General features: G+C 36.3%; 1 protein-coding gene across 6 annotated transcripts in view; it reads right to left on the bottom strand.

Moving 5' to 3' along the window:
• Positions 1–15,039, bottom strand: part of Inpp4b (inositol polyphosphate-4-phosphatase type II B) — a 748,592-nt gene that overhangs the window by 128,152 nt on the left and 605,401 nt on the right. For all 6 annotated transcript variants that reach the window (XM_040734799.1, XM_040734801.1, XM_040734796.1 and 3 more), the window contains one exon: positions 7,048–7,225. In XM_040734799.1, the coding sequence (XP_040590733.1) occupies positions 7,048–7,225 (178 nt within the window). The remainder of the gene's footprint in view (positions 1–7,047; positions 7,226–15,039) is intronic.

Genomic DNA, 15,039 nt, shown 5'->3' with positions numbered 1-15,039 from the left:
GTCTTTACATCCACATGAAATCCCCTTTCTGCAATTCAGTACACTTGACACAGAACCTTTACGGGATAAAGGACTCTTCACATGCCTTCTCTCTTTTTTCCCCCCTCAGGATGCTAGTCAAAAGCCATAATTATTAAAATGTAAACTATGGATTCTTAACACTGAATAATGGGTCAGGATTTGTACGTTTGGCAGGGTCTCCCAGAAGTGTGGCTGATGTCATGTGATGCCCAATACTGAGAAGAAATGCAAATGTACATTCCCACTAAGTCTCTCTATTGCTACAAGGAGGACCCATGTGCAGATGCCAGGAGACAACCACAGGTCTTGGTCTAAGACTGGGTTTCTCTTTTGGTGTTCGCATTGTGTTCACCAGGATGCCAGGTCTGTGAACTCGAGGAGATTCTCCATTCCATTTCCCCCCTCACTCTAGGGAAATTTGATTACACTGCTGTGTCTCTCTGCACCCCTGCTTTCCGTGAGTTCTGGGAATACACACCTACACAGGACTTTACAACTTGAGCAACAATCCCTTCACCTGCTGAGCCATCTCGCCAACCCAAAGAGTAAACTATCGGGCAAATAACTATATGCTAGGTAGGTGGCTATATATCAGTGCTATATGGAGGAGAATTTTCGTTCTCTATTTCTTTGTTTACATGTAACATATTTTGCTATCTGCTTCCATAGATGGTTGGTGGAATCTTGTTTGCATTCCTCTGCTGAGAAATGATGCTGGCAAACTTTGCATGCACTTACTTCCCACCTGTGTATGTTTTGTGGTGGAGTGCCTTTTTAAAATATTTTTCCACTTTAATTTTGTTGCTTGTCTTGTTAAGTTGCATGAGCACTTTATCTATTCTGATACAGGACCTTTATGAGACCTATTTGCCACGCACTTTTTTCCCCAGGTTCATGACAATATTTTGTTTTTAATTAAATGTTTATTTATTTGTTTATTGTGCATATTAGTGTACATATGTGCATGTATGTATATTGTGTGAACACTTGTATGTACCATTGGCAACTTTTGGAGGTCAGAGGACAGCTTGCAGGTGTCATTTCTTTCCTACTACCATATGAGTCCTGTAACTTGAACCTAGGACTCCACAACTGGCCACCTGTGACTTAACTCTTGGAGTCATCTAACCATCCCCTTATTAGTTTCACATCTTTAAGAGTTCACTTTTTATTACATAAATGTGTGTCTATCCATCTGTCTGGTATGGATTTGTGCACATTAAGTGCAGTTTCATGGAGCCAGAAGAGGGTGTCAGATAGTCTGGAAATGGAGTTTCAGGACATGGCATGCAGCCAGATGTAGGTGCTAAAAACCTAACTCAGGTCCTCTGGAAGAGCAGCTGGTGTACTTAACTGCTGAGGCACCTCTCCAGATTTTATGTTTTACTTGCCTAATAATATCTTCTCAAGCATGAATATATTTTTGCAATTATCTTTTTAAAATCCCACTTGCCATATTTACAATAATATACAGTAAATAGTATTTTCAATATTAATCTATCCTTTCAATATTTTTCTTTTGGAGGTCTGAATATGGTCAAGATACATTTTATAATATTCTGAAAGAATTAATTAAGATTATTTAGTACAGAAGAAAATGTAATTTCAAGAAAGTCATCTATACATCATTTATTTTCGTGGAGCCAGACGAGGCCATGGGATTCCCTAGAAGAAGCTATAGACAGTTCTGAGACACCACGTGTCTCCTAGAAACCATAGCCAGGTCCTCTGCGAGAGCAATTGAAGCTCTTAACCACTGAACCATCTTTCCAGCAATTTTTCAGTGCAGGTTTGTTAGTTGTTTATTTATTAGCATACATCTTGATTTTATGTAATCGATACTTGGTTTTTATTGTATTCTTTTAAAGACTGTGTTGTTCTGAGGCAAACTTAGATTACTTGCAATAAATAAGACCCTTTCAAGACTTGTTTTAAAGCCTTATTCATGTGGATTAACCACAACTCATAATCTAGCTTTCTTTTAGCTCCGCTATAAGACTCAAATTTTCTGAGGCCCTACTCAAAAACACAAGATAAGTCTTTCCCCTTTGCTTTGTAAATATAAAACATTTCTAGCACTGTTTGAGAACAGATGTCTGGTCTTTCTTTCTCTGGACATGAGTAGTTTATTAGCAAGCATGCATGGGCCAGACAATGAAAGCCTTATCCACATTCATTTGTAGAGTTTCAGAGTTCTTTCTATGCTAAGCCCCACCCACCTTCCTTAATCTATACTGTTGAATCTAGCTAACTCAAGACTCCCAAAGTCTATTTCCTGTCTTCTCTTTGAGAAATACAGTTCAGATCCTCTCTCCTGTACTATAGCCTGAAAACTGCCTCAGGTAGTAAGCTGGGCATGTGCAAGGTTCCCACACCTCATCTTCTACATCTGGAAGCTTAGGGCCTGTTTGACTAGTGTCCCTCTTGGCAGGCATATACGTGACGCTACATCACGTGCAATACGTTCTGACACAGGTGATTCACATGCATGGCTCTATATTATCTTTGAGATTGTTCTCTGAGTTTTTTTCTCTATTCCCCAGTTTACCAATAAACACAATTTTCATTGTTTATCAATTTGCCAATTGAATACTTACAATTTGAAAGGTATTATGGAGAGCAGACAGTAAATTCAAATCCTCAAGGCTTAACTGAATTTACAGAAGTAATTCTAAAGTTCTGTTTTATCCTATATTTATATTTTTACCAATCAGTAACAATCCAAACTTCCACTTCTCATCTTCCTTTCAGTTTGGGGAGGAGGCAGACATAGGGATGGTTGAAGTGAATGTACAGTGAGAATCTCCCTGTTGGGACCTAAGTTGGCCACGACTGCACTCTCTTCAATAGCACACATCACTTTAACTTCTCAGACAAGGCCTGCTGCCCATACTGCCATCACAGAAAGAGATTTAAGGAAATCTTGAGTTTCAGAAGGAAAGAGTTTTCATTTTTTTAACGTAATAGGATGTATACTACTCTGCCTAAAGAGATGCTAGTACTAGAATTTCTTCTGTACATTGTGAGTTTAGCCTCTAAGGGTTACATAGTCATTTCTTAAATGTTACAGTATTGTGAAACACCCCCATTATTTGAAAATCTGGCGTTGTAAAAGTTAACCGCTATATCTATTTATAATTTATCTTATAACATCAAGTGCAGTACAATGCACAATTAAGTGCTCAATGGGCCTTTCTTGCCAAGCAGGACAATAATGACTTTCTATACAATGGGGGGAGAGATGGACATGTGAAAGCCAATGTCATTCATAATTCTGATCAATGGGATAGTTATATATGCTGTTTACATTTTCCTTACTTTTTAGTTTGAATTTTTCTACATTAGCCATTTCCTTGAATTTTTGTCAAAGATCTTTTCTGTATTTTAAGGAAAAGAAAATTGCATTTTAAATCATTCTGATATTATCTACTCATATCATTTACTAAAATTCTTACTTTTATACAAAATTGTGCCCTTTTGGATGGATTATTCATCTAAATTCAGAATTTCCTGTGTGTTAGAATAGCATGTGATTAAACTTCTTCTTTAATATTTTTGTGAACTGATAAAGTTGCCACAACACATCTGTCCATCAGAAGATATGCTAGACATGTGCTAGACTTGTAGCTCACTGTGTTTGACTGGCATGTGTGAGACCCTAGGTTTAACTCCCTATACTACTAAGAGATATATAAGAAATTTCAAATCATAATGCAATTGACTGAGTTTGTGCGGTCTAGCACAAGAATACATAGTAATTATTCATTATTGTGAATTTCTCCTTATGCTCTCCAGTACACATATTCCTTTGTCCACAGGTCATGGGTGTCTTCACAGATACTATCCAGTGATATGAGCACAGGGAAGTACCAACCAGGAACACAACTTGTATAAATACTAAGTTGCTTAACACTGATTTGTCCCGGTTTATAATGAGAATGCTAATGACTTGATGGGATTATCAATAGTGAATATGGGAAATAACAGTAGCTACCTCATATAGCTGTTAAAGTTAGAAATCTCACTGTAATGGAGCCTTTAACTGATCCTGAGGTGAATGCCACCCTTCCCCGCCATCATCATTACTAATACAACCACTACCATCAAGGCTCTGGACTCTCTTGTTGTTGAGAACAGAGATTTGTTTATTCATATTCCACTCTGTGTCGCTTGGATCAGTCACAGGTATAAAAAAATAGCATGAATTCAGAAACACACACACACACACACACACACACACACACACAAACACGTTTTTATGAATTGCTGGCTTGTTCTACAGTTTTCAGTAGCAGCAGAGATGGCATGAACTGCTTTTGAATTAACGTATATCAACTCCTCTGTCTGAATAAGCCCTGCAGTCAGTTGAGATTCCCCTCTTGCTCTAGCTTTCCTAACAAACTCCAGGTCATATTCATTGATACTACCTATCACCGTGTTCTCTGGGTGCCAATGCTTACCTTACCTCAGCTCTAGACTCAAACATTTCTCTGGCATCACTCCGCACTGTCCTTAGAATGCCTCAGACAATTAAATTTACTGCACTGAACCCTCTTCTCCCTGCTGTGGGCAGATGCTCAGTGCTGGGTACACAGGCAAGCATGAGAACAGGCAGATCCTGATATTTCCCAGATTATTTTGTAGCATCAATTTCTGGTGAAGAAACTTTAAGAAATTATTCCCCAATGTACTAGTTTAGAAACAATAAATTAGTGGCATGTCTACCAGATGCTTCAAAACTACACACATGTAGAATGATCAGGTTTTCAGATCAAACACTCATAATGAGCATAAATAAGGTTGTGCTATATTGGGAATTATTGGAAATGGCTAGATTTTAGCTTGCCTTGTCTCTAAGGCACCAAATAATGAGCTATAAAAATTACAAAACATGCTAATTTGCTTCATCCTAATGACCATTGAACTCTAAGATCATATTTATGCCTTAAATAACTTTTGTAAATTTATTTTTAAAATGAATACTATAACAGAGTGTGGTGGTGCATGCCTTTAATCCTAGGATTCAGAAGAGGCAGGAGGATTTCTGTGTTCAAGGCCAGGATGGTTTATAGATTACGTTCCAGGATTGCTAGTGCTACACAGAAAAACCCTGTCTAAAAAAGCTAACAACAAAACAAAGTTAGGTACTATCACTGAGTTAACTTTTACTCTCTTATCCACAGGATTATTAGAAATTCTGAAACATAAGTTATTACAGCTTAAAATGTTTGATATTTATAGAGATTTATCATATCTCTAAAACTTTTGTTCATGCTCAATTCTTGGACTAACCTTGAATCCTTCTTTCAAAGACCATTCAGAACTATTAACTTTCATAACTCTTTGAAATTCCAGGCATGAATTCTCAAGGGGATGTATTGCTTAAAACTTAACTATTAAAACATCCTGTTAGTTTCTAAGGTGACAAAACCTGTCTACTCAACAGAAAAAATAAAAGAGAAAAACTTGGAGCAATGCTGGATTAAAGTAGGAGATAATACCCTCCTCATCCCTGCAGTGTACTGTCCGGATATATGAAATGACACACCCCTTCTTTGGATGCACTAGTTGCTAAAACTTTCTGTGTAGGTGAACTGAGATAACCTTCATCTCCCCCACCCACACACCTATAAGGTAGATGAGTCAAAGTGAGTTTATATTATTTTACCATCTATAATCCTCTTTGAGGTTTTCTCCTGACCCACCCAGTCCTAAAAGAATTTTCCCAAGTTAAAAATAATTTAAAAACATCAATTTTAAAAATGTGTAAAACACTCATTTTATATAAAGTGACCTTGAGTAGGTAGACAGATCATGTGGAGATTAAATAAAATAGCATAAGTCCTGGAGTCCATGTTCCCTTGACACAAAAGAGCTTCTGGTAAGATTTGTCAAACTTTTCTCTACTTTGTAAGATAGTCATATCTTTTGTAGCATGGGAAGCCACTAGGTTTATACGAGAGATCTTGTGTTGAGGTATAATTTTAAATTTATTAGAAAAGCCATCTGACACTTCTGAACAGAAATGTAATAGTTTTCAATCAACATGAATTTTAGTTTTCTCCTATAAGTAAAATGTATATAGAAATGTACAATTTAAGATAAAATTTTAAATACAACCTTATCATTAGTAATGGACTTAGATGAGTAAAAGGTACAGCCATGTATGATATCCATAATATCTACAAATGTTGTTTTTAGAAAGGCAAAGAACCACAGTGTTGATTTATTCTTTAATTATTAGAAGTGTTTCCTTTTGTCAGGTTCTTCACTCATATTTATTAGAAATTTCCTATAACAGAGTACAAAAAGTGTGGCATATAGGTGACAGGTGAACTTAGTGTATCAAACTCTAGGATGCTTCATTTGACATTCAAAATCATGCAATAACTGATCTATTTTTCACCTTGGTTCTATGAAATAGCATAGTTCTAATTATTTATAGAATCTCATACTATGCATTGCCCCAGACCTGACCACTTTTGTTTACTGAAGGCACCAAGAAAGTCAATCTTGGAATGACCACAACTCGGCTCCTATCATGTTTTAAACAACAATCTCTATTCTTGTAGTGTTGATAACCTTTTTCTGTTTAATAATGCCATAAAAGACAAAGAGAGACAGATAGATTGCCCCATGCCACTGATGGGATCCACACCAAGGATGTGACTCAGATCAAATGATACTCCATTCAAATGCACAGCTATCAGTGCATAAACATATGTGATTATCAGAGGAAAATAATCTTCCAAATCTAATTCAATTCACTTACTCATATCATAAACCAAAAGGAGGCATAAAAATAACAAGGAAAATAGGAGCTATATTCCAGATAAGAGCAGGTTTCATTTCCTACCCAAGAAAGAAAGGAATCAATTTGTCTCATCCCGTGGCAATGTTCTGCAGCTTCCTTTTAACCCAGTCTCTTACATTTCCAGAAGCATGAAAGGTGATGGGCGCAGGAGGAAGCACGTATGGGGTTGGGGGACTTCACTTTCCCCACCAGAATAAAGATTTGGATCTTACTTTTTCTGAGAGCAGCTTTAACGAACTCTTCAAGCTGTCTGGAGAATGCTGGCTGGCAGAGCTGAGCAGCAGGTCTGCATGGGTTGCTATGAGAGGCTGCAGCTGATTGATGTTGCTGAGGACTTCCTTTGCCTTCGCTGTGTTTTCAGGTGAATAGTAAATAAACTGGTAGCCGGTGCTGCAACAACAAAGACAGCAGTTACACAAAGCACAGGAAGCACCCACAGCTCTTCACTCCTGATGATCTAGCCAATGCAAACCCAATTCATTATTCTTACTTAATGAGTAAGAACAGACTTAAGGGAGGTTTTCCCTGTCCTGAGATTTTATATAAGTTTACATTTATATAAAATTATATATAAATTATATTCATTGGAGGAACCTGCAGGAAGAACAAAGCAGCCAGCACCATCGGCCACCATTTCTGTCTTTCCTCCACCTTCCAGTAGAGAGGTAAGTGCCAGGTGCCCTTCCAGACCATGTTTCTCCCTCCACGTTCCCTGATCTGCAGCCACCAGACCTGTCCTGCCACCAAACCCTCAGAGGGACCTGGAGGCAGAAAAAAGCAACCAGAATCCTCAGTCAACATTCCTATCTTGCCCCTCTACCATTTGGTGGAGAGGAGAGGAAGAGACCCTACATACACCCACTGGAAGAAAAGATGGGAAGACAAAAGTATAAGAACACATCCAACAACAGAAGGACTTATATGATATCAACAGTCTAGGGATTCTACACAAGCAAGACCTAAACATCCCCATTCAGATGAAACAGAAGAAAATCATCTTAAAAACACCTTCATGAAAATGATAGAGACACGCAAAAAGGATATGAGAAAATCCCTTAAACAAATAGAAGAAAAAAAGAAACCAAAAATTCAAGAAGTCAACAAATCACTTAAAGAAAGCAAGAAAAGCCAAGAGAAAACAATCAAACAGATGAAGGAAACAATCCAAACAGTTCAAGACCTGAAAACCGAGTAGAGTCAATAAAGAAAACACAAACTAAGCTGGGTGTTGATGGCTCATGTCTTTAATCCCACCATTGGAGACATAGAGGCAGGTGGGTCTCTGTGAGTTTGAAGCCAGCCTGATCTACAGAGTGAGTTCCATGACAGTTTCCAAAGCAATACAGAGAAATCCTGTCTCAAAAGAAAACCAAAAGAAAAGTAAAAACAAACAAACAAACAAAGAAACAAAAAACAGAGGAATGCTGGAAGTAGAAAAGCAGGGTAAATTATCAGGAACTACAGATACAAGTGTAACAAACAGAATACAAGAGACAGAAGGCAGAATCTTAGGCTCTGAGGAAAAACTAGAGGAAATAGATTCATTGACCAAAGAAAATCTTAAATCCAACAAATGCTTAACACAAAATATCCAGGAAATATGGGACACTGTGAAAAGACCAAAGATAATAATAATAGATACAGATGAAGGCGAGGAAGCCCAGCTCAAAGGTACAGAAAACATGTTCAACAAACAATAGAAAAAATCTTTCCAACCAGAAGAAGAACATACATATGAAAGTACAAGCAGCTTACCAAACACCAAATAGTCTGAACGAAAAAAAATGTCCCCTTGCTACATAATAATCAAAACACCAAACATACAGAATAAAGAAAGAATATTAAGAGAAGCAAAAGAAAAAGGCCAAGTAACATTTAAGGCAAACCTATCATCTCCATGAAAACTCTAAAAGCCAGAAGGTCCTGGATAAGAGACCACAGATGCCAGTCCAGAGTACTATACTCAGCAAAACTCTCAATCACTATAAAAGGAGAAAACAAGATATTCCATGACAAAACCAGATTTACACAATAAATATCCACAAATCCAGTCCTGCAGAAAGTTCTGGAAGGGAAACTCCAAACCAAGGAAGTTAACTTCACCCACAAAATCATAGGAAATAGATACTCATTTTACCAAAAGTCAGATATAGGGGGAAAATTAATACACAATACCACCACCAAAACCAAATCCAAAACAAACAAGAATCAACAGTCATATTCATTAATATCCCTTAATATCAATGTGTTAACTCACCTATAAAAAGACACAGGCTAACAGAATGGATACAAAGACAGAATCCATCCTTCTGCTACATACAAGAAATACACCTCATCTTCAAAGAAAGATGTTACCTCAGAGTTAAGAGTTGGAAAAAAATTCCAATCAAATAGCCCTAAGAAGCAAGCTGGTGTAACTATCCTAATATCTGACAAATTAGATTTCAAACTAAAATTAATCTAAAGAAATGAAGGAGGTTATTTCATATTCATCACAGGAAAAATTCTTCAAGATGAAGTCTCAATTCTGAACATTTATGCACCAAATACAAAGGCAAACTCGTTCCTAAAACAAACATTACTAAAACTCAAATCATATATTAAACCCCACACTCTTACACTACTCTCACCACTGGACGGGACTACCAGACAGTAACTTAACAAGGAAACAAAGGAACTAACAGAAGTTATGAACCAATTGGATTTAACAGACAACTATAGAACATTCAATCCAAACACAAAATAATATACCTTCTTCTCGGTGCCACATGGTCCCCTCTGTAAATTCGACCACATACTCAGCAATGAAACAAACCTCAATAGATACAAAAAATTGGAATAACCCCCTGTATCTTATTGGATTACTATGGCTTAAACTTAGAATTCAAAAACAACACAAACTCGTGGAAATTGAACCATACTCAACTGCATCACTCCTGGTTAAAGGAGGAATAAAGAAAGAAACAAAAGACTTCCTAGAATTCAATGACAACGAAGACAAAACATTATCAAACCTAATGGACAGTCTGAAAGCAGTGCTAAGAGAGGAGTTAATAGCACTAAGTGACCACATGAGGGAACTAGATAATAGCCCCACTAGAGAATTAACAGAACACCTGAACACTCTAGAACAAAAAGAAGCAAACTCATCCAGGAGGAGTTAACACCAGGAAATAATCAAATTGAGAATTGAAATCAATAAAGTAGAAACAAAGAAAACAATACAAAGAACCAATGAAACAAAGAGTTGGTTCTTTGAGAAAACCAACAAGATAGACAAACCTTTTTCCAACCTAACAAAAAAGCACAAAGAGCATGCAAATTACCAAAATCAGAAATGAAAAGGGGGCATAACAACAGTCACTGGGGAAATTCAGAGAATCATTAGGTCACACTTTAAAAACCTATACTCCATAAAATTGGAAAACTTAAAGGAGATGAACAATTTTCTGGATAGATATCACTTGTCAAAATTAAATCAAGAACAGATAAGTAATTTCAATAGACCTATAGCCCCTATCAAAATAGAATCAGTCATCAAAAGTCTTCCAACAAAAAAAAGTCCAAGGCCAGAGGGTTTCAGTGCAGAATTATACCAGATATTCAAAAACAGATAACAACAATACTCCTCAAATTGTTCCACACAATAGAAGCAGAAATATCATTGCCAAACTCTTTTTTACAAGGCTACAATTACCTTGGTACCCAAACTAGACAGAGATACATCTAAGAGAACTACAGGTCAACTTCCCTCATTAACACTGATGCAAAAATATTCAATAAAATACTGGGAAATCGAATCCAAGAACACATCAGAAAAATCATGCACCATGACATAGGAGGATTCATCCCAGGGATGCAGGGATGGTACAACATATGAAAATACATCAATGTAATGCACCATATAAACAAGATAAAAAGAAAAAAACCACATGATCATCTCACAAGATGCTGAGAAAGCCTTTGAAAAATCAAGCAACCCTTCTTGATAAAAGTCTTGGAGAGATCAGGGATAACAGCAACACACCTAGACATAATAAAGACAATATACAAAACACAACAGCCAACATCAAACTAAATGGAGAGACACTCAATGTGATTCCTCTAAATCAGAAACAAGACAAGGGTTGTCCACTTACTCCATATCTCATCAATATTGAATTTCTTGCTAGAGCAATAAGAAAACTAAAGGAGATCAAGGGGATACAAACTGGAAAGGAAGAATTTAAAACTTTCACTATTTGCTGATGATATGATAGCTTACATAAGTGACCCAAAGAATTCTATCAGGGAACTCCTACAGCTGATAATTACCTTCAGCAAAGGGGCAGGATACTTGATTAACTCAAAAAAAAAAAAAACCAGTAGCCCTACTATATATAGACAATAAAGGAACTGAGAAAGAAATCAGAGAAACATCACCCTTTACAATAACCTCAAGCAACATAAAATATCTTGGGGTAACTCTAACAAAATAGGTGAAAAACCTGTGTGACAAGAACTTTGAGTCATTAAACAAAGAAATTAAAGAAGATTCTAGAAAATTGAGAGATCTCCCATACTCTTGGATAGGTAATATCAACATAGTAAAAAATGACAATCTTACCAAATTCAATCTACAGTTTCAATGTAATCCCTATAAAAATCCAGCACAATTCTCCACAGAACTTAAAAGGACAATACTCAACTTTATACGGAAAAACACTAGACCAAGAATAGCCAAAACAACTTTGTGCAATAAAAGAACTTCAGGAGACATGCCTATCCCTGACTTCAAACTCTAATATATATATATGAGAACAGCTTGGTATTGGCAAAAAAAACCAGACAGGTAGACCAATGGAATGGAATTGAAGACCTTAATATTAACCCACTTTGACAAAGAAGCTAAAACTATACAATGGGGGAAAAAGCATCTTCAGCAAATAGTTCTGACATAACTGGATGCTGACATGTAGAATATTGCAATTGGATCCACATCTATCGCCATGAACAAACCTTAAGTCCAAATGAATCAAAGATCTCAAAATAAATCAAGCCACACTGCACCTCTTAGATGAGAAAATGAAGGTACTCTTCAACGAATTGGCATAGGAGACCACTTCCTGAACATAATACCAGTAGCACAGTCACTGAGATTGACAATTAATAAATGGGACTTCCTGAAACTTTTGCCTGTAAGGCAAAAGACAGGGTCAACAAGAAAAACGTCAGCCCACAAATGGGAAAAAAATTCTTCACCAACCCCACATCTTACAGAGGACTGATTTCCAAAGTATACAAAGAACTCAAGGAAGTAGTCACCAAAACACCAACAATTCAATTAAAATTGAGGTACAGAACTAAACAGAGAATTCTCAATAGAGGAGTCTAAAATGGCCGAAAAACACTTAAGATAGTGCTTAACATCATTAGTCATCAGGGAAAAGAAAATAAAAACAATTCTGTGTCATTATCAGAATGGCTAAAATCAAAACCACCAAGGACAATTTATGCTGGAAAGGATGTGGAGAAAAGGAAACTCTTCTCCATTACTGGTGGGAGTGCAAACTTGCACAGCCACTTTGGAAATCAGTATGGCAGTTTCTCTGGAAAATGGGAACCAGTCTACCTCAAGATCCATCAATTCCACTCTTAGGCATATACCCAAAGGATGCACATTCATACAACAAAACACCTGTTCAACTATGTTCATATCACCATTATTTGTAATAGCCAGAACCTGGAAGCAACCTAGTAGATGCCCCTCAATCGAAGAATGGATACAGAAAAATGGTATATTTACACAAAGGAGTATTGCTCAGCAGAAAAAAACAATGGAATTTTGAAATTTGCAGGGAAATGGATGGAACTAGCAGAAACTATCCTAAATGAAGTAACCCAGTCACAGAAAGAAAAACTTCTTATGTACTCACTCATACACGGATATTTGACATAGAGAAAAGGATTACCATCCTACAATCCACACCTCCAGAGATATTCACGGTCCCCCAGTGAAGCAGAAAGGAACAAGAGCCCCTGAACAAAAAGTAATTTAAAGTATGTGCTTACACTATATAGAAAGCTAAATACTATGAGAGCATTACACTCAAATCTACCCTTGTGGCTTCATAACATGCTTCCTGAAATGGTTGGAGGTGCAATCATACCCCTAGGCTTACCCTTTGGCTGCTCTGTATTTTCTGGTGGATATGGGGCTTAGAGAAAAGAACTAGAAAAAGTAACACTGGCTTTCGTTGCCTCTGTGTGTTCACTTAAGTAATTATATGACTTATAAGATCTGTGCTTAGATTGGTCTTTGTCTTTTAGACTAGTCTTCTTTGGAAAACACAACAAAAAGACATAAAACAAACCTTGCACTCATGGAAACTGTAGACTCCATGTATGTTTTGATCAAAGTTTGACTCCCTCACTTATTAACTCTCTATCCAATTATACTAACGAAGGAGATAAAGCAATAACAGTGTCAGCTACTCTACTCCTTTCACTAAGGACTGTGTTTAATACTCTGAACGGTGTCTCTTGATATCCGTTAAAATTTAAGCTCTTGACTGGAATTCTTTAACCATGATGACATCTCTTATGTACAATTAGATATAATAGGCCATCTTCATGATGTGCAAATTGTAATTTGATAAATCTCTTTTTGAAAAACAAATGTCCTTATCATACATTACAGAAATGCTGATTATTGTTCAAGGATAAGAATACAGGAATATTGGAGGCACATTCATGCCATTTCATTTTTCCTTGCTAAAGCTAATGTAAAGAAGAAGTCTATTAAAGCAAATAATTTATACTATAGATTTAACTAAAATCCAAATGTGTTTTCCATCAGTCTCATAAATAATAATTGAGCCCACATGTTATGTGTCTATTATACTAATGCTTTCATGGATTACATTATCTTTTTTCCACAACTCTTTTGGAATAAATACGATTTCATTGTATAGATATGGAAGATGAAGTCTGGATGGAGCTTTGTGGGGGTCACACAGCTAGTGAGTGTGTGAGACAGAACATAGATTCTAGCTTAAACCTTCACAGTTCCAAAACTTGAATTACTAATTATGTTTGCCTATCTCTTGAGCATTGTGTTGAGTCATTTTAGAGTTTAAAATTCATGAAGCCATAAGTAACATGGGAAAGATCTACAATTTAATAAAATCATAGCAGGTATAGACTATAAAGTTTAAAATAAAACCTCTTATCATCTAATAAAAATATTCATTAGAGAAAGTTGTGATTCTAGCTTATAATAAAGATTAGTCTAAAGAAAGAAACTGGGAGTCATGTGATGCTAACATACAATCAACAAATATTTAATGACTGCTGCTTGGTCGATGAGTTGAGAAAAGCAAATGGTGAGAGCTAGTTGCTAGGCAGTGAGAGAATACATATTATAATTCCTCTTCACTACATGTCATACCATGGCTGGTCACATGGAATTAAAAAAAATAAAAGGAAACTTTTTTGGGAGGGGGGTCTTTTTCCTAGAAAAAATTTCAAAGTTTAACTCTCAATTCAGAGTGTCCACTAAGGCTATGAGTATGTCTACAGTGACATAGCTTGTCACTAAGCACTCTACTTCAGTTCCTGATGTTCACATACATTTCCATTCCCTAGGTAGCCAACGGTCAGTGATATTACCATTCTTCAAAGTTCTATGTTTGTTGGAAGTAGAGTTTATAGGTTTTCATACACACACAAACACACTCAACCAACCAACAATCAATCAACCTGCAATGAATAAAGAAATAAAGGCCAACTATTTCAAAGGAAAAAATTTCTTTTTTAACCAGCAAGCTTGCAAAGTTTTCCAATGTATTTACCAATATGTATAGATTTGTGTCCTATTTCATGTTTTCTTCCTTATAATAACTGGATTCTCACCTTCTAACTTGACAAGCACACAGAACCCATACAATTCACACTGTTTCCTGGACACCATTATAACATTCCTTTCTTTTCCTTCATGATAATCTTAGAATCGAAGCCACCTTTATCTTCTGTAAGCTCATGACAAGAGTATTATAGTGGAATTTTTCAGGAAAAGCCACATTTAATAGATTTTTTGCAAAAATAAATCATTTCATTTTAGGTATGCCTATTTTACCCATGATATAAGTCTTATGTGTACATTTTAAAGCTAGTATTTCATTACAATCTTACAAAAATCAGATTCTCCCTAGATTATTAAATAC

The sequence above is a fragment of the Mesocricetus auratus genome, unplaced genomic scaffold (assembly GCF_017639785.1).
Source record: "Mesocricetus auratus isolate SY011 unplaced genomic scaffold, BCM_Maur_2.0 Super-Scaffold_100041, whole genome shotgun sequence".
NCBI classification, from domain to species: domain Eukaryota; kingdom Metazoa; phylum Chordata; class Mammalia; order Rodentia; family Cricetidae; genus Mesocricetus; species Mesocricetus auratus.
This window is presented reverse-complemented; position numbering and strand designations above follow the sequence as displayed.